This window comes from Antedon bifida, chromosome 1 (genome assembly GCF_963402885.1).
Source record: "Antedon bifida chromosome 1, ecAntBifi1.1, whole genome shotgun sequence".
Taxonomy (NCBI): domain Eukaryota; kingdom Metazoa; phylum Echinodermata; class Crinoidea; order Comatulida; family Antedonidae; genus Antedon; species Antedon bifida.
In genome coordinates, this window is record NC_136226.1 from 6,083,610 (window position 1) to 6,102,963 (window position 19,354).

At 33.3% G+C, this 19,354-nt stretch overlaps 1 protein-coding gene across 1 annotated transcript; it reads left to right on the forward strand.

The window, feature by feature from the left end:
* The first annotated feature begins 306 nt into the window (after positions 1-306).
* On the forward strand, positions 307-18,656 carry LOC144839378 (serine/threonine-protein kinase 11-interacting protein-like). Its single transcript, XM_078694698.1, has 22 exons — positions 307-421; positions 734-924; positions 2,036-2,203; positions 2,959-3,066; positions 3,518-3,589; positions 3,971-4,204; positions 5,062-5,151; positions 6,082-6,123; positions 6,297-6,519; positions 7,135-7,401; positions 7,497-7,650; positions 8,456-8,597; positions 9,095-9,254; positions 9,743-9,929; positions 10,637-11,771; positions 12,571-12,668; positions 12,788-12,966; positions 13,720-13,902; positions 14,370-14,536; positions 15,113-15,163; positions 15,551-15,694; positions 16,209-18,656. Exons 1-22 carry the CDS (start codon positions 328-330, stop codon positions 16,218-16,220), a joined length of 4,101 nt encoding a protein of 1,366 aa, XP_078550824.1. The 5' UTR covers positions 307-327; the 3' UTR covers positions 16,221-18,656.
* The last annotated feature ends 698 nt before the right edge of the window (positions 18,657-19,354 follow it).

Genomic DNA, 19,354 nt, shown 5'->3' on the forward strand with positions numbered 1-19,354 from the left:
CAAAGCGCACACGGCGTTCCATACAAATTACCGTTATTGAACTAGCGGCCGCTTTGGTTGGCGGCCGCTTCGACCGTAATCCGGCTATTGCTGGCTAGTAGTAGTAGTGCTAGCCTAGATAGAGGCCTACAAGTACTGGGCTCTCCAAGGTACATGACGGATGATTTCTGCAGACCTTCGTAGGCCTATTTTTTTGACAGTGTACACAGACAGATAACTAGCATATGAAACTTTAAAACAAGTTACTGTTTTGTTTTTTTTAGGCCTAAAATTTACTGAAAATTGTTTTATTGCTAATTATTTTTATTTAGGTATCAGTAGGTGAAAATGGAAAACACAGAAACTATGGTGGGAACCATACACTATTCAAATAATGGACAAGTGATGCTGAGAATGATATCAGAACTCATCAGAAAAAATGGTATGTAATGTAAATTAAAAATAAATTGTTTTTGTATAATTTTAAACTGCTTTACACTATTATTAATCAGTATAGTATGGTAAATATTGATCATCAATATCATAAATTTATTTTTTGCATGGTTTATTTTACGTAACTAATTAATTTACAAAATAATAACAATCCAATGTTATATATAATATTGAATATATATACTATAATATAACAAAAATACTGGTTATTTTTTTTGCAATCAAATTTTAAACAAAACCCCATTGACTTTACATTTATTATTTCAGTTTGTCTTTATTTTATTTTACCTTTTTTCCACAGAAAGACATATTCTTCGAGGTGAAAGTAAGCTGTCCTTAGATACCCTATCCTTAGCCTGTCTAAATCAATTTTTTGCTGTGCATTACGAGGGTCTGGGGACAAGCTCAACAAACCGTAATGGTCTGAATAAAGCATGTGTAAAAGATGTAGAATTTTTATATCAAATTGTTCAGAAGACTCCAGTTATGAAGGTAATGTATAGAATGCAGGAGTGTAGCCAGATAATTCGGGGGGTAGGTGGGAATAAAATGAAACAGTACTTTAGGTATCTAGAGATAGATTTATTTGCTGGGTGTTATGTTGTAATACCTAAAAATAACCAATACTGTAGGGTGGGTGTCTCTCCTCACCCCCACCCCACCCTCAATTGCATCCATGCTAATCACAGTATAGTCGACATTCACATTGTATGCATCACTCTCCTTGTCAGTTCGAAACTCAGCATTTCTAACACAAACAGGAACCATCACCATTTTTAAAATGGTTATTATTAATAAAAAAAAAAAACTTCATAAAATATTATTTTAGTTTTACTGTGTAAATAAAAGAATATGGGGCGTTGAATAACAATTACTCATTTCCTAGATAATAGCATGCAAGCAACAATAGATTTAATACAATTTAGCCTCCATTGTCTTAAATCTGTATTGTCTTAAAAATAGAAACTCTTAAAACCAATTATTATATATGAAAGGTACTCAATTATTTCCTATTATTCACACATTTTGGGCAAGGCCAAGAATGTTGAAAGACTTTATTATCTTTATTATTTCAACTGAAATACTTAAATGTTTTATTTGTCCATTTCAATAAAATAACAATAGAAATTCATCTTAAAGATTGGCAAATATTATTATAATAAAAAAACAGATAAATACTTTAAAACAAAAAAAATCAGAGTATACACACAATAGAAGTTAAAATACGATAAAAATGCATAAATAAAATGCTTAAAAGGTTCGAAATTGATAAAAAAAAATTCATTTACATAGTCTTAATGTACCGTCTTAATTACAGTGCAGTATTGATGGTGAAGTGAATTAAGTATGGATGGCATTTGCAACAAAAGCTTATTTTATCTATCTGTTAGTCTTAGAGTTATTGGAACTTGTATTCTACAATGTGGTAGCTTATAGTTTACTATGGCGGAAAATTGGGTATTGGAAACTCTGACGGAGCAAAATGAAAGCATTTGCTGATAAATATTGAGATGCATGTAGACTGTAGTTATTGTGAGATGAGCAGCATTTTTTATAAGGAATATTTCTTGTTAAATACTAATACTGTAGTGTCCTTTCTCAGCTTGTGCATGGTACTAGTACATTGCAAGGTACAGTGGACATATCCCGATTTAACAACCTGTCTGAGCTGGAGATTAAGAAAGTGCCTGTTCACCTTCTGTCAGGTTTAAAGGGACTGCGTCACCAACTGAAGGTTCTTTCTTGTACCCGATGTATCAACACACTACAGGTATGCATTGTTACGCTCTGTCTACACTATCAAACTTTATGTGACAACAAAATGTGGTAGTGCTATAACATCATCATCTCCATATATGAAGTAATTTGATAGTGACATGTATACAATGGTTTACATTATTATTTTAGAATTAGTTGAATCAGAGAGTGACACAATTGTGAATCAGACTGAAATAAGAAATAAAAACTACCTTTTGCATTGTTTGTGTATAACTATTAGATAGTTTTGACAGGAGGAAGTAGGTGAAATATTTTTCTAATGATCATATTTAATTAATATTTATTCAGTCACCAAAGTACCATAACCAAAGTGCAAACAATTTTGTTAATAGAAAATTTAGAATGAAAATGATAATAATATTGTACAGATAATTATTACCTGTTTACAGATAGATCTATATTTTCGTATTTTCATTGTTTTTGGAAACAAGCCTTTGAGCCTAAAGGATTATCCCCTGCTTCCCATGTTTAATGTTTTATGTATTTTTATTTAAATATTATGCTGTTTTATAAATTGTACTGTTTTTGGAAAGCAATAAATATTACTTACTTACAGGTGTAGTATAACATTTTTTTAGGAATTATTATATTTTTATAACTAAATAACTAAAACTATAAAGTAGTAAAATTGTTTATTCATATACTAGCTTTAAATTCCAAGACAAGAGAAGTCAAAGTTGAAAGAATTTGCTCTGTATTCTAAGATGATTAGAAGTCTGAAAACAATGACTCTATTTTTCTTTTCAGGAAGTGTTTGGAAACCACAGAGACGGTGATACTGTACTAGAATACTGGCCTCATCTTCACACCCTGGATTTGAGCTTTAACCACATTGAAACATTAGGGGAATTAATGGTAAGTTGTCATGTCTATAATGAAACATTAGGTGACTTAATGGTAATTTCTAATATCTCTATAATAATAAAACATAAGACTTAAAAATACTGTACACTGTACCCAGTATAAGTTTGATTGCCTCCGACGCTCGTTGCAAATGTTTTCAATTTTGCTGCTTCTCTTTTTTTCTTTTTTATTTTTGTCGATTTTTTGTATGAAATTGTTTGTTTTGATGTTTTTAATTAAAGGCCTTTTTGGCTGCTATGTATTTTTATTTGCCTCAATGAATTGTTTTTGATTTTTGAACGAAAGATAGCAAGATATATATTGTGTGCTTTCACTGTACAGTCATTTACATAGAAACATTGTAGAGGTGGCATTGTTTATAAAAACCAGCATTTAGCGCACATTTAAGTATATATTTCAGTATAACATAATTTTTGATGATTTTTTTATTTCATTCTCACAGGAATGCTTTCCAAATCTTAGGTCTCTGGATCTTAGTCATAACAATATTGTTTCAGTAGAGCAATATTTGAAGGTACGTATTGTCACTTAATTAATGGTACAGTCAGCAACACTATATGTTTTAATACTAAAAAAAATGCAAGGGTTCTTGCCAACTCACCCTTCCATTAAGATTGAGGACGTACAACTAAGGCAGAGCCTGAAAAAAACAGTGCACTACCTTTACTAGATGAACCAGGTTCATTTAAGTACATACAAGCCAGATGTGTACACTGGACCTCCAGCTTAATGTCCTTATCAGAGAAAACTACCAAACCTACTGTAAGGTTGAGGAGTGCTTGAGCCTGTATGTTTTGCGGCACCCTGCTTTAACCGCTCAGCGGCTTGATAAACTGAGACTTAATATACAAAGTGAACCATTCGCCAGTCACACAAGTATATTTTTCTCTTTCAGTGGCTACCCAAATTGATGTATCTAAACATGGGTTACAATCGCCTGAAGAACATTCCGGAGCTCGGCATACAGGGAAAGCGATGTCTGATCTCGTTGGTCGTTCGGAACAATAACCTGGACAATCTGGATGGGGTTGAAGAACTTGATGCGTTGGAAGAGCTTGAGGCTTCACATAATTGTATTCACGATAATAAATGGCTTGAGGTTTTTTCCCAGTTAAATCACTTGGCCATGGTAGGTACCTCTAAAGTTTGTACTCATAATCATATATATTAATAATAATATCCTGGATTTATAAAGCGCCTAATGTTGTGAACCCTCTAAGCGCTGTACAAATTATTACCCTGGTCATTTTTGGATCAAACACGTATGGAAACATACTCCAATAAATTAAGGATTGAACTGCATTTTGAAAATATTTATCCTAATAAATGTCTAAATCATAATAATCTGCTTTTAATTATGAATGATAAGTCAATGATAATAATACCAAATTTCAAAACTTTGATATCACTTTTGAGACTAGTTTATTAAACATAAACAGTTTTCATGAGAATAATCCATTTGACCTTTATTCAATCAATGCAATGCTACAATTCCTCCGAATTTAAGCTTTTAATTAAATTAGTGTGCCACCTTGACATGATAACTCTAAATTTTTGGAAGAGGAAATGCACATTCGATCTCCTCAAGGTGACAACAGACATCAGAGTGATTTCATGCTGTAGTCCACTCTAAAACTCTGTCTACACTATCAAACTTTATGCGACAAACACAATGTGATGTGCCCATATATAGACATGATGATGTCATATCACTACCATATTTGGGTACATCACTACCATATTTGGGCACATCACTTTTTGTCAAATTAATTTGTTAGTGTAGATAGAGCTTTATACAAAAATGGTAGTGATTTTATTGAAAGCTCTGTCTACACTCTATGATCAATAAGCAACTATATACAGCTGAAGCTAACCCCTATCCAGAGCAAACTCCACTTGTGTGGGTCTCAAGGTGTCCCCTTAATAGAGATTCTCTTCCGTATTTTCTTTTAGACTTATTTTCCTTATTGTATATTTCCTAAATAGGTGAACTTACAAGGAAATCCATTCAGTTATGAGGCGCAATTCAGAGCAAATGTAATTGGAAGCATGTCAGCAAAGGCAGTAAAAAGATGTGTAAGTTTCCCCACAATCTTTTAGTGAGTTTCATCACAATAATAATATGTTTTGCTCAACTTATTATAATTTGTGGAGTTGAAATTTTATTGATATATGCTCACAATTGATTTCAGTATTTCACTGCTTTCTTGATGGACTCAAATTTTACCAATTTAGCCAATTAAGAGCAAGCTTGGTGGTCTAGAGGTATAAACTAGTGGTCTGGAGGTGAGGTGTTTCAGCCCCACCCAAGAACATCTTGTAAATTGTTTTGAGTGTAAACTTCCTTAAATTATTTCCTCCGTGCTAAATGAATTTACTTTATGAAATGTATATTATCTAAACTTATAGATAATAATAACAAGAGTTTCCGCAAGAGCTATTATTAATTAAAACCTCATATAGAAAGTAAAATTAAAACTGAATGTAAATAATTTAATTACTGTATTTGGCCATCAGTTTCTATGGGATTTTAAATATTATAGTGATTGGTGGTATATAATATATATACTTAAACTTAGCTTGAATCTAACCCCTAGCCATCAGCGCAAGCCCCTTCGTCTACAGGTATGAAAGCCAGGCTAGTGATCTGGGGGTCATGGGTTCGAGTCCCACCCGAGAATTACTTGCATATTGCAATGTACTTGGTGAAGTACAAATTACATCAGAGTAGGACAAACATCTGGCCAAGTACTCAACACCCTGACACAAAGCTACTCCTCAGTAGTTACAAACAATTACAATCTAATATGATTAACACAAATTATATTATTTATTCCTTTTATTGCATAGAGCCAACAATAGTGAAGTTCACTTAGTAAAATAAGAAGAAAAGGCATTTAATTAACAAGGTTCACAATATAGTATTCCAAGAAAAAAAAAATATATATATATATACAAACTAGTTATCTAATTACACTTAAGCTTTTTTCCATATATATTTTTCAGCCTATAATTGATGAAACACCAGTCAGCAAAGAGGAAAAGATGGTAAGTTGGATATTACCAACTAGTAATCCAAGTTCATTTTAACTTTATAAACTGTTTGAAATTAATCTAAATTAGTAAATCAGTTAAAATAATTAATTAATAAAGCTACTTAACTTAAAGTTATCCGATTTATAATATTTTTAAATATATACTTTACATACTATTATTTTCAGCTTGTGAAAAAGAAAGTCGGAAAGCGGCCTCTACAAAAATATCGTCACTCTGCCGATTTTCTAGAGAGTTCTTACAGTCCGTCTCTGACCGATATGAATGCTTCAATCAATGACAGTCCTAAATTTGTATCTAAAAAAACTGATAACAAGTTGAAGAAACCAAAAAAGGTTCGAACTCCTACCATTAGCAGCAATAGCCACACAAAACGACCAAAGAACAAAGGTAATGTACTATTTAGACACTAATAACCTTTTCACATCTGCAAAAAGTAACAGTGTGAAGTAGAAGTGTGAAGACTATTTATAGGAATTTAGATTTCACTGATGAAAGGCCTGTTTTTTTGTTCCGAGATGTCCTGAGTTGTTATTGCGCTTATGTGTATTGCACAGGTATTAAACTGACCAATCATAGTAATCAAATAGTGCGCAACTATGCTTTCTCCGAGATTTCTCACAGTTCACGTACTGTATGTGTGTATAAAAATGTATAATAAATTGGCCGATCAAACCTGGTTAAAACTTGTACTAATTTATGCAGATGTGAAAAGGGTTACATAAATACGAATCAGATATCAAACTTTTTATTTTAAATTTTGAAAAATAAAGTATTATTACTAATACACCCATGATATTTGCTCTTGTGAAATCTTCTGGCAAATATACTTATTTTGAATGAACATTTTTATAGCAAGAGGTTATATTTCAACATTTTTACCATCCTCGTTACAGTTAGAAACATACCAAAATTATTTATAATTCACACATATAATAATGCAGACCAACTGTAGAATAGTTTTTGCCATAGTTCCTAAATATATATTATTTTGAATCTGGTTAGATAAACTTACACACGAAGCAACAGCATCGGATTACCGATCAGAGTTAGACAGAATGCGTCAACATCATGGACCTGATTGGCTAAATGCTGTCAACATAAAAACAGATGAATCGTCAACAGATGATGGAATATCAAATAAAAAGTCAACGAAAGATAAAAAGGCTGCGAAAGATAAAAAGACCCAAAATGGAAATGATGTACCAGATGGACCAAGCAAGCTACCTTCACCCCAGATGCAAAAAGAACGAATATTGTCAGTAGATGAAGGTAGAGTTTATTTGTTTGTTGACATGCTCAAACAATTAGATTATCTACTGTCGTAGTTTAGATTATTAATCTTATCTGCCATGTCTTTATTGCAGGTGAAGATATCTGTGGTCCACTTCTTGTACGAATTGAAGATCGCACCACTGGTAGTCTAAAACACGTTTTTCTGACAGTTCGAGATGTGTTTATCCAAGAAAAAGACTTGGATGGAGAAATAATAGACAAACTTGATCTTAGAGCATTAAAAAGGTGAGTTAACACCCTGTCAAAGTTAGCTAATACCCTTTTCACATCTTCATAAACTTGTAACCATGTTTGATCTCCCGATTTATTACATGTTTCATACACGCATGCGCGAACCCTGAGAAACCTCGGAAGGAAAGCGTGGATGCGCGCTATTTGATTACTATGATTGGTCAGTTTAATACAATACAATACATGTGCGTGCAGTAATAACTCGGAACAACAAAAACAGGCCTCTCATCAGTGTGTTTTTCTACAAAATAGTATTCACTCTATGCAAACCTGGTTACAAGTTGTTACATTTTGCAGATGTGAAAAGGGTATAAGATACACAGTTAGTTAGTAACATTGTTGAGTTGAGAAGCATAACATATAGCCGTAAAATCAGCTTTAAAGACCCCCATAGTTCTGGTAGAACTAGTCTTCTTGGATAATGAGGTCCAGTTTTACACGTCTGGCTCATGTGCACTTTAAAGAATCCATTGCATCTTTTAGAAGAGTAAGGGATTACCTCAGTGTCCTAGTCCATCTCTCACTCTATCATTTTGGACAGGCAAATGAGCCCTGATAGGTGGCTGAGCCTGCTAAAAGGCACTCTTAGGGAAATGAAAGTAGCTTTTTGTGTTACATCTGTTCCATTGAGCTTTGAGAAAGTTTTCACTGTTGAAAGTATGTTAAAAGAACAAAACCATACAATTTAAATTATAACGACTTGATAAAGTGTTAAAGTAGTCAATCAGAAATTTCAATTGCTCATTAAAATATTTCTGTAGTACTTTCAATCAATTAAAAATAACTCTTGTTGTTACAGTATTTCAAGGGGAAATGAAACAGTACTAGATGAGGAGTCTGGCAGACATTTGATAATTCCTTCAGTTCACTTAGCATTAGATTACACAAGGAAGGACAGGCAAAGGCGTGACTACCTTATGGATGATGTTAATGATAGCAAGGTAATGGAGCCGGTTTATAACCACAGATTATTTGAATGATCTTTTTCATAAGCAACTACTAAAATCTGAAAGTATACACATTGACTTAAAAGGCTGCAAAGATTTCATGTTAAATAGATCAGTATAAACATGTTTCTAGCACATCCATTACAGTAGAACCTCTATTAAGGGGACAGCTTCAGAACCCCAACAAAGTCATTCTAAAATAAGGTGTCCCCTGTCGATTGGCCACATGAACTCATTTACTTGCTTGCTTGATACTTGCTTGATGGGGAGATTAATAAGCTAAATAGCTTATATGACCCTTCCTTTCTTTCCAACAAAACTATAAAACTAAATACTATTAATTTTAATCATTATACTATTAATTTTAATCGTTTAATTTCAATTGTTTTCCCTAAAGAACATTTTATCATCACACAAGTCTTTATATATTATTTAAAAATTGTGTTTATATACTGACATTTTATTTTGATTATGACTACTGTATTTATTAGGTTTTACTGGATGCATTAGAACCAATGCTAGAACATAACCAGATGAGTGTGATCATTAGGGATCGAATGCAGTGCCTAAAGTGTTCTTTAGAGTTTAATAAATGTGATGCTGATAAGGCAGTACAGAAGAAAAGGAAAGACAAGTCACTACTCTCTAATGGTGAGTTTGTTAATAACAATCAAGCTTGGGCATATTTACCAGCTTCCTAGATCTCTTAGGTCAAGTGGTCATCGACTCCAAAGATTTGGACATCTACCTCTGGTCAGAGCACATTGTGGAAATCCCTAACAATTTCAATTTGACAGAGTGATACTATGAACCCAGCTGAGACAGCTAAGACCCAGCTGAAGACTTCTTTTCCAACAAGCTTTTTCAATTATTTAATTACAATTTCCTGTTTTACTTCAGTATATGTACAGTACATTGAGAGCCTGCTTATTTGCACTATAAAGCTTTGTCTAACACTATCAAACTAGTTTGACAAAAAAGTGTGATGTGCCCAAATATGGTAGTGATATGCCCATATATGGTAGTGATATGACATCATGTCCATATATGGGCACATCACATTTTTTTGACAGTGTAGACAGAACTTAAGCAACTATTAGTATTTAGTATTATTCTCATTTTGTATTTAATTTTCACAGATATTGACTCCATCATTGAGGTTTTTGTATGCCCAACATGTAAAAGTGACCTATTGGTTGAGATGGACACAATGCAATGGGAAGATCAAAGGCTTCCAGTGTCAGCTAGCAGCACTCCATTCGGATCAATTACATCTATCAATAGCGCCCTCCCGTTAGCAGCATCGTCCCCATGGAAACAACCTGGGTACGTCATTTGTATTTGTTAATTTTCTTTCAGACTTATTTTAAGTCAGATTAGCACACATATCAAGTGTTTTGCATTACTACATTCAACTCTCCAATGCCACATTTTGAGATGGTCCAATATGTCTAATTTTTTAAATAGTAAGAGCAAATTTGAGACACAACAAATCTTCTTTTATGATATTTTATATACTATTTGTTGTTTATTTTGGAAATATTATGTTGGGAATTTGAATTTTAAAAATTTAATATAAATTAGGTGCTTTAAAATTTATATTGTGATGTAATTGTTATTGTATTTATTTGTACTTATGATGTTTTCTTATTCATTTGCATAGTCCATCTATATTCTGCATTTATTAACATGTTTTTTCAATGTCTAATTTCTCCACTATGTAACACTAAAATTGCTACCATAAAAACTGTTATCATTAATGTAAATAAGGGATACAGAGGCTCTGTCTACACTATCAAACTTTATGTGACAAAAAAATGTGATGTGCCCATATATGGACATGATGGTATCATATCACTACCATATTTAAGCATATCCCTACCATTTTTGGGCACATCACACTTTTTTTGTCATAGTGTAGACAGAGCTTAAGAACAACTTATAAAAAATAAGTCATACTCAAATTTTGTCGCTTCTCATCCCACAATGCAATGAGTGAATTCATTTCATTTTGTATCCATTCACTTTCACAGATCCTCCGATCATCCATTTGTTCGTTCATTGGACAGTGCATCCACCGACTTCCACACACCAGATAGCTCACCCGTTTCCAGCTTTATCCCAAATAACCGACCTTCTTCTTCTACGGTTACGCAAACGCACGTTAACTCGCAATCAAACAAAACTAACAGCATGAATCATAACGATACGGAAGTGTTGCTGGAAAAGGAATGTGCCCCACTTGAACGTCAGCTAAAAGAAGAGATAATTCATCACGTGCCGAACCTTCCTATTCAAGACATTCCGGAATATCCGCATGAAAAGATCGAAGAACTCATAGAAAACAATAAGAAAGAGAAATTCCACAGTCATTATTCTTTAGTGCCGTCAAACATTTTAGGATCTAATACGAGCAGTCGGCAGAGTTCTAGAAGTAATTCTGTTAACGAAACTCCTCCAGTTGTTCATCAAATACCACATACTAATTCAGTTTCGCAAAACAGTCGTGTAAAACATTCTTTATTTGGAAAAGATGATGGAAATAGTGGACGAAATAGTATTGATAGTGATATAATGGTATTACATCAAAACGGAAATGCAGTGGAAATAGACAATGGTTTACCAATAGATTTGGCAAGTAGTTCCGGGCTAGTAAAAGCTTTGAACAGTGGTTCAGAAAACCATTCTGACGATTTGGAAGCAAGTACGTCGTCGGGCAACACTCCGTACGGTTCGCTACTTGAAAGTTTTTCAAGCAATAGACCATTTATATCAGATTCAGAAAATGGAGACACCAAAGTTGTTCGTCCAAGTGGTGCTACTATTAGTTCAACGTGCAATAATAACTTAGGAACTTACTCGCTTGAAGCAACACCTTTCGGTACCCCATCCAGCATCAATCCGTCCACTCATGAATTGGGTGGGTTATCTGACTACCTCAGTGGAACAGAATCACAGATAAACAATGGTTATTCAACTGCTAATTCCGATCCGGATGATCCATCAGGTTTATCCGTAGCATCCAAAAAGCTGGAAGATGACGAGGAAGAAAGTGCCATAGCTGTTGATGAAAATGATCATAGCTTCACAACAATCGACCATCGACTAAAGCTTTACTTTTCTATGAGTTTATTTGGTGATGTTGAGGAATTTGCTTGTATGTTAAAGGTAAGTTTTGTACACTCTACCAAGTTTTTCAAAATATAATAGTGATATGATGTCATTGTGTCCATATATGGGCACATCACATTTTTTGTCACATAAAGTTTGATAGTGTAGACAGAGCTTTATATATCTTATAACATGCCTTTGTCTCATTCTTTCAAGGTGCCTCTGTCATTCAGACAGACTATCTTCTAGTAGATTCCCCTAAATCTCTGTCTACACTATCAAACTTTAATCAAACATGATGATGTCATATCACTAACATATTTGGGAATATCACTACCATATTTGGGCACATCACACTTTTTTTGTCAAACTAGTTTGATAGTGTAGACAGCTATTGTAAGGGCGTGTGGCGCTGTGTGTATTGTAAGGGCGTGTGGCGCTGTGTGTTGGACGTTCGACTACTGATCGTTAGACCGAGGTTCGAATCCAACTCTCGCCGCATTGCTTGTATCCTTAGGCAAGATACTTTACTTACGTTTGCCTCTCTCCACCCAGGTGTATAAATGGGTACCCGGTTAGATCAAGACACAACTTTGCGCTGATTACTAGCTGCATATATGGGAGTATGTTTCCATAGGTGTTTGATCAGGAAATGACTGGGGTAATAATGTTCAGCGCATTGAGAGCTTGCTTATATGCGCTATATAAGAATGAACTATTATTAAAACTAGATTCCCTTTTGAGTCTGGTACAAGATGTCCAGCTCTCCAAAAATGTTTAGTATGGCTTAGATTTTTCATTTGTTAATAACAAAATTGTCATTGTTAATAACAAAGTACACTGCATTACTCTACAGGGTCCAATATTTCAACACAACAAGTTGATAGAATTTGCTGGTCTGTTGGTAGTTTCAACAAGTACTATTTTCATCATGAAGATTACCAAAAAAGAAAGGTAAGACATTACAAAGATTATGGGTAATACGATAAATTAAACTTTAGTTACAAGCTGGGTAGAAGTTTAATTCAACACAACTGTTTATTTTTAATTTTGAAGTTTACTTAATGTTTCAGTGACAATCCTTCTGATTGGCTGTTCAAGAAATCTCAGCATCCAATTAAAGACCTTCGTCATCTTCACGTTGGTCTTGGAAGTCAGTGCCTTCAGTTGGAGTTCAACACTGAGGTTTCAGTTTACACAGTACAAATCAAGGATAGAATACGCTGTGAGCAATTTGTACACTGTTTGCTTGGTTAGTATTATGTTCTTTTATATCAACTCAAAATATATGCCACATTGCTAGCGACGTATGCCACTTTTATAGCCCATATGCCAACTTGCTAGCTAGCAAACTTTCTAACTCACATATGCCAATTTTAGAGCCCATATGCCAACTTGCTAGCCATGTATGCTACCTTTAGCCCATATGCCAACTAATGCTAGCCCATATACCACCTTGCTAGTCTATATACCAACTTGCTAGCCAATATACCACTTTTCTAGTCTATATACCAACTTACTAGCCATTCATCCAACTTGCTAGCCCATATGCCACTTTTCTAGTCTATATACCAACTTGCTAGCCATTCATCCAACTTGCTAGCCCATATGCCACTTGCTAGCTATGTATGGCACCTTGCTAGTCTATATACCAACTTTCCAGCCATGTATGCCATTTTGTTAGCTCAAATATGCCAATTGCTAGGCCATATGCCAATTACTAGCCATGTATGCCACTTTGCTAGTCACACATTCCACTTTGCTTGCCACTTGCTAGCCCATATTTGAACTTGCTAGCCATTTATGCTACTTTCTAGCCAATTTTATGCCAATTGTTAGCCCATATGCCACTTTGCTAGTATACTATTCACTAGCCCATATAATATTCCATTTCGCTAGAGTAATTTTGGCAGTGGAAATTGATGTGTGCTAGTAAATTGAATCCTCTTTGTCTTGAGTCTTATAGATGAGATGTAACTTTATTGCAATGTTTATGTTTTTTTAGATACTATTGAAAACTGTAGTAATGCAAAGCGCTTTGCAGGCGTGTCCAGAGATGACGCACTGACGTCTTTAAATCTCCTTGAGGCAGTACACTCATCAGATGCCAATGAGTCTATAGATGAAGACAGTACATTAAGGACATATCTAATTGGAAATTTAAAAACATACCAAACAATTAAAAATGGTTAGTTTTTTTATTTTATTGATTTAAAGATGTGTTTTCCTGTTATGTTAAAGTTATAATTAAAAATAAAATGTCTAATTTATTGTATAATTTGAAAATTCACAACTTGACAATATAAATTAGGTTTAAGTTATGTCTACACTATCAAACCTCATGTGTGAAAAAAATGTGACATGATGATGTCATATCACTACCATATTTGGGCATATATATCATATTTGGGCATATATATCATATTTGGAAACATACTTTGTTGTCAAACTAGTTTGATAGTGTAGACAGAGCTTTACAAAATAACCTGATTAAGTTGCCTGAACAACAGCTGTTATTATTTAGAACACTATCAAATCACATTAGTTACTGTTTATACACTATCATCTGTGATAAATTTTGTTAAAATACAGCACTCTTAAATAAATTTAAGTAAAATGAAAATAATTTTGACGATGACTTTGTTTGTATTGCAGTTTGTCAACCTGTTGAGACAACCAGGAGTATAGTGGTCACAACCAATGAATTCTGCCTGTTAGATGAGAATTACTTTTGGCCATTGAATTCCAAAAATAGCATTCCACCAAAGATGGTACAATTTACAGTGAAACAAATTGAGCTTATCAGCAATATCTCGGGCATTGTAAGAAACAATTGAATTTGTCATTTATTTATACTGGGTAACCTCCCAGAGGGCCCAATTATGATCACTGGCTGTGTGTGTACTAGTACACCGGAGTAACCCCCTACTCATCTCGAAAGATATACTAGGTTCTTTAACATGCACATAAGCTAGATGTGTACACTGGACCTACAGTTTATAGTCCTTATCCTAGAACACTTGTTCTACCACCAGAACCATGGAGCGAGTGAGCCTTGAACTCTTGCCGATGTTATGGATAATGGCTACGTAATTATGATTCCACTGTCTTAACCGCTCAGCCACTCACTCGCACACTAAATTGTCAAATTAGTACTTTATTTAACATAGTGCAGTACATGCCTTCAGATGTTGGTGGTTTGTCCGTTAGGGATGATCATGATAGCTGTTCTATTGCTAAAACATCTTTGCTTCGTTTGTTTTTTATTTCTCACGACAGTCCTAGTAGTGCTAGCATAACAACATTTAATTTCTCCGCTTTCTACAGCCTTACTCTGTTAAATGTTGCAAATGCTTTCAAACTGACCAATAACATTACATGTTTTCAATTCTATTTAGGTGTTATATAAAGACAGTGAAAATGACATCAGTGTAGGATTCTTTAATGAGGTAACCATTTATTTACTTTACTAAGGGAATCTGATGTTCAGAAATGAATAAATTGTGTGTTAGATTGTCCTATGCACTTATTGATTGATTCATCACTTTATTTCAGAATAAAAATTCAATATAATATACAACAAACAATACAAAACGGAAAATCACACTAAAATAAGATTTTCTCCCATTTAGTGAAAAGATTTGAAGATTGTAACAGATAGTTCTTAGTACACATAACAAGATCATTTTCACTATTCAAAACATACAGTGAAAGACAATACCATTATTGTTCAATTAAATTAATTCTAAATTCAGATGGGGAAGGTGCAAAGGATGGATCTCCCGCTTGTAAACTCATCTTTAACCAGAAAACCATGTTTTTGTTATCTTTTTTAGGGATCTGGTGAGGAAAGTTATTGGCATTTGAAGATGGAAACTAAGTCATCATTGAGGTCTCTTATATCAGCATTAAAAGAGCCTTGGGAGAAGGTGTTTGGAGTTGATTTACAGTGCACTGAATATCCTAGCATTATCATCCAGGTAAGCAAAATAACCCCTTAATTTATTAAGGTGGTTTCTCTCCACTTACAGAGTGAAAGCAATCCGTATTCAAAAAGTCTTGTTATAAGGTTTAGGTAGTGGCACTGTTATTGTCAGGAAAAAAAATCTTGGCACAGTTCCAGAGCCAGCACTTCACTCCATGACGCTTTTATTGGAAGCCAAGTATGTTTAGCTCAACATCCTGGTACTTTGATAGTGCTGTGGTTTGGCTTAAACATTGTAGGCCAAGCATGTTTAGCTTCTGGTACTGTGCCAGGGACAGGACTTCAACCCAGGACCTTGGGGTTGAAGGACAAGCTTGTTTAGCAACAACACCTGGTACTATGCCAGAGCTAGGACTTCAACCCAGGACTTTCTTTCCACAAAAATGTTATACCATGCCAAATTTGTTTAAACCACTGTCTCCTTTCAGTTAAGTTTATTTTACTTATTTTCTGTCATAACCCATCATTCCTTACGCTCTTATAATTTTGATTTCAATTTCTTTTTCAAGGAGGAAATGTGAATTCTCTTTGGCTGTTGATGCAACCAAGTTACTTAAAACCAAAGATATACTGGGGCCTTCAACCATGGAGCTATAATAACATAATTGTATAGCTCCATGCTTCAACTATTATATGTGTAAAATTGTATGTGTATCAGTAACCAATTGTTTGTATAATTTTGTATATAACAAAAAGCACAGCAACATATCTTTAAACAATTAATGAAGCCAAAATAATATAAGACACAATTTTAAAAGCCTCAAAAATAAAAATCGATCTGTAACACACTAACATCTTGTTAATTATAAGGTGTAAAGTGAATTTGAATGTATCGTACATGGTTTTGTTTACTACATAATGTTTGATATATAAATACACTGTACTAATGCAGTCCATAGTCCGTTTTCCTGCTAATTTATTAATGCAGATAGATACAGGCTATTATGCTACATTTTTGTCCTATGCTGAGTCTGTAAAATTACTTTGAAAGAATTAACCTAATTATGAAATACAGTAATTATGTTGGTGTTAAAGTTGCGCAAAAATACAAATATTTCATTAATGTGTATGAATAATAGATAATAATAATTATTATTTTATTGATTGCGATATCAGATACAGGTGAATATTGTTATTTAAGACTGAATTCTGTAGGATGGATAAACCTGTGTGGCCGTATTAACCAATCACATTTAAGTGAAGATATTTCCCTTATATACTAAGTATTTCACTTAAGTCAGTAACTATTTGAGTATTTACCTTGAGTGGAAATAGAAAAAGTGTTTCTGTTGGCGATTAGTGAAAAAGACCGGACATAGTGACTGCATCTATGAAACATTATTTGTCTTTATTTATTTTAAATTAATGAATTTCTAATTTGAAATTTAAGCTTACATTACTGCCAAATTTGCCTGTTTTGAAATATTTTAAGATTTAAATTTAAAAATTGTTCATATCATTTTTGTTGGTGCTTTTAATTACTATGTGGAACATTCACGCAAATACTAATCCAAATTGGGATATTGCTAGCTATCACAACGCAGATTCAAATGGTGAGAGTTTTTATACCTCACTAATATTTTCTTCACAAATGCCATAAATAATGAATGTTTTATTTTACAAATCATTTAGACCTATTTTTATAACAATTGTACATATAATTGTTCATAATATCCGAGTAATATAATTTGTATTTAATATGTCATCTATATAATGTGGAATAAATGTTAACCTAATATTATTGACAAAGGGAAACATATAAAATAAAAATGTATTAAATGTAATTATATCTTCGGATACCAGATTCTTGGTATCTAGGCCTATTTGTAGAGTATCATAGGCATATGTAAAGGCTGTATCATGGCCCATACTGTAATAACATAATACAGACGCCAATACAATGATGACACTGTATTATGCTATAATGCAATATGTCAAAATTCAGGCATCACATGTGACACTATATTATGATATAATACAATATGTGGAAATACAGTACAGGGAATCTGGTGCATTTCCAGAGCTCAGTCATATCCAAAACTGCCTCAATATAAATTTATCATCATCTTCCCAATTAATACAACTGTATAGTCATCTGTTTTCTGTACTTAATCAGAATTTAATTATTGTGATTGATCAGTATGCAGCACAACTTAATTTAATTCTAAGTACATCTTTGTATACCACCTTTATCATTTCTAAACCATTTAATTAATTTAATTTAAAATAATCTTTGTATTCCGATTTCTTTTATGTAAATACTAACGCCTAAATGTTGCTTTATTTTTATACATAGTATTATGGATTATGCGGGTTTCGTTAATTTTAGTATAATTTTATTTTTTTACAAAATACATTATTATTTTAATGACACTGATTTTTCCATCATGGAAGAATGTGTTTGATGGAATTAGTTATTACACTGATATACAATGCATATCATATGAAATCATTCAATTGTGTTTATAGTATATATATTCTCTGTTGTGAGTGCGTAATTCTTAAGATCTAGACTGTACCACTTTTGAAGTGATTTTTTTTGTTCAGTCTTGCAGAGTTTGTTCACACATTGGCGTTTTAGAGTTTCTGTCCGTTTAATATGTATTATTATTTTTCTGCTATACCCAGCTGTATTTTCTTATATACTTTTAATTATGAATATTTGTTTAACATTTATGTGTTGCAATGCATCATTCAACTATTGTTATAATTTTTTTATTAAGATTTTTTTGTTCGTACAAGAGAATGTTAGTGTTGTGATTGGTTGCAATATTATTATTAAGCAATTTATTTTTAAAATGCACTTTAAGTTAACCTTAAGATTTATTTTTACTAATAAAATTAATCATTAATTAACCCGTACAATTTGTGCGCGAGGTTATTTACTGCAATATTGTTTACAATTTTTGTGAATAATGATAATAAATTGAAAATACGGAAGATGTATTTGCGGGTCATATTTGTATCATTTTTAGTATCTTCATTTTCAACATTAACATATCGTATATTAGTATAAGGTACTACTATATGCCTAAAGCCTTGTCTACACTATCAAACTTTATGTAACGAAAGATGTGATGTGCCCATATATGGATATGATGATTTCATATCACTACCATTTGGTATATCACTACCATTTGGGCACATTACACTTTTTTTCAAACTAGTTTGATAGTGTAGACAGAGGTTTAGTCGAACATGGTTATTTTACTCTGTGTACAGCGCTTTGATCTTTTGGAAAGCCGCTTAAGATCTGACCATTGACGCCTAATTAGTAGACGTCAGTACATTTCTTATTTTTACCTCTTTTCGTTGCTCCTCTTCAGCACTCCATCTGTTATTCTTTTTACACAACAATGAATGTGTTTCGTTGTCCAAAAAACAGGACTCGATTGTGGTATCGAAGAACAAAATGCGTATGAAACAATGTCTCCATGGCAATAGTGCATCATCTGCGTTTTCCGCGGTCGACGACGACAACGCTGTTGCATCTCTCTGGCAACAACCGCGTAAGATACAATTTCCATCGTTACTGCGCGCGCATTATCCGTGTTCTGTTTTGACAACGAACACGTACGCTTGTTGTGTACGTGATATGAAGATGACCGTTGTATGTAGGCTGCATTAAATCGATAAAATTAAACATTAACCAATT

What these genes read in the sequence shown, in the direction of transcription:
- LOC144839378 (XM_078694698.1), top strand. Translation starts at nt 328, where the DNA reads ATGGAAAACACAGAAACTATGGTGGGAACCATACACTATTCAAATAAT. An exon ending in GATCTTAGAGCATTAAAAAG is followed by an intron (nt 7,651 to 8,455) that starts GTGAGTTAACAC and finishes TTGTTGTTACAG; the next exon opens with TATTTCAAGGGGAAATGAAA. An exon ending in ATACCAAACAATTAAAAATG is followed by an intron (nt 13,903 to 14,369) that starts GTTAGTTTTTTT and finishes TTTGTATTGCAG; the next exon opens with TTTGTCAACCTGTTGAGACA.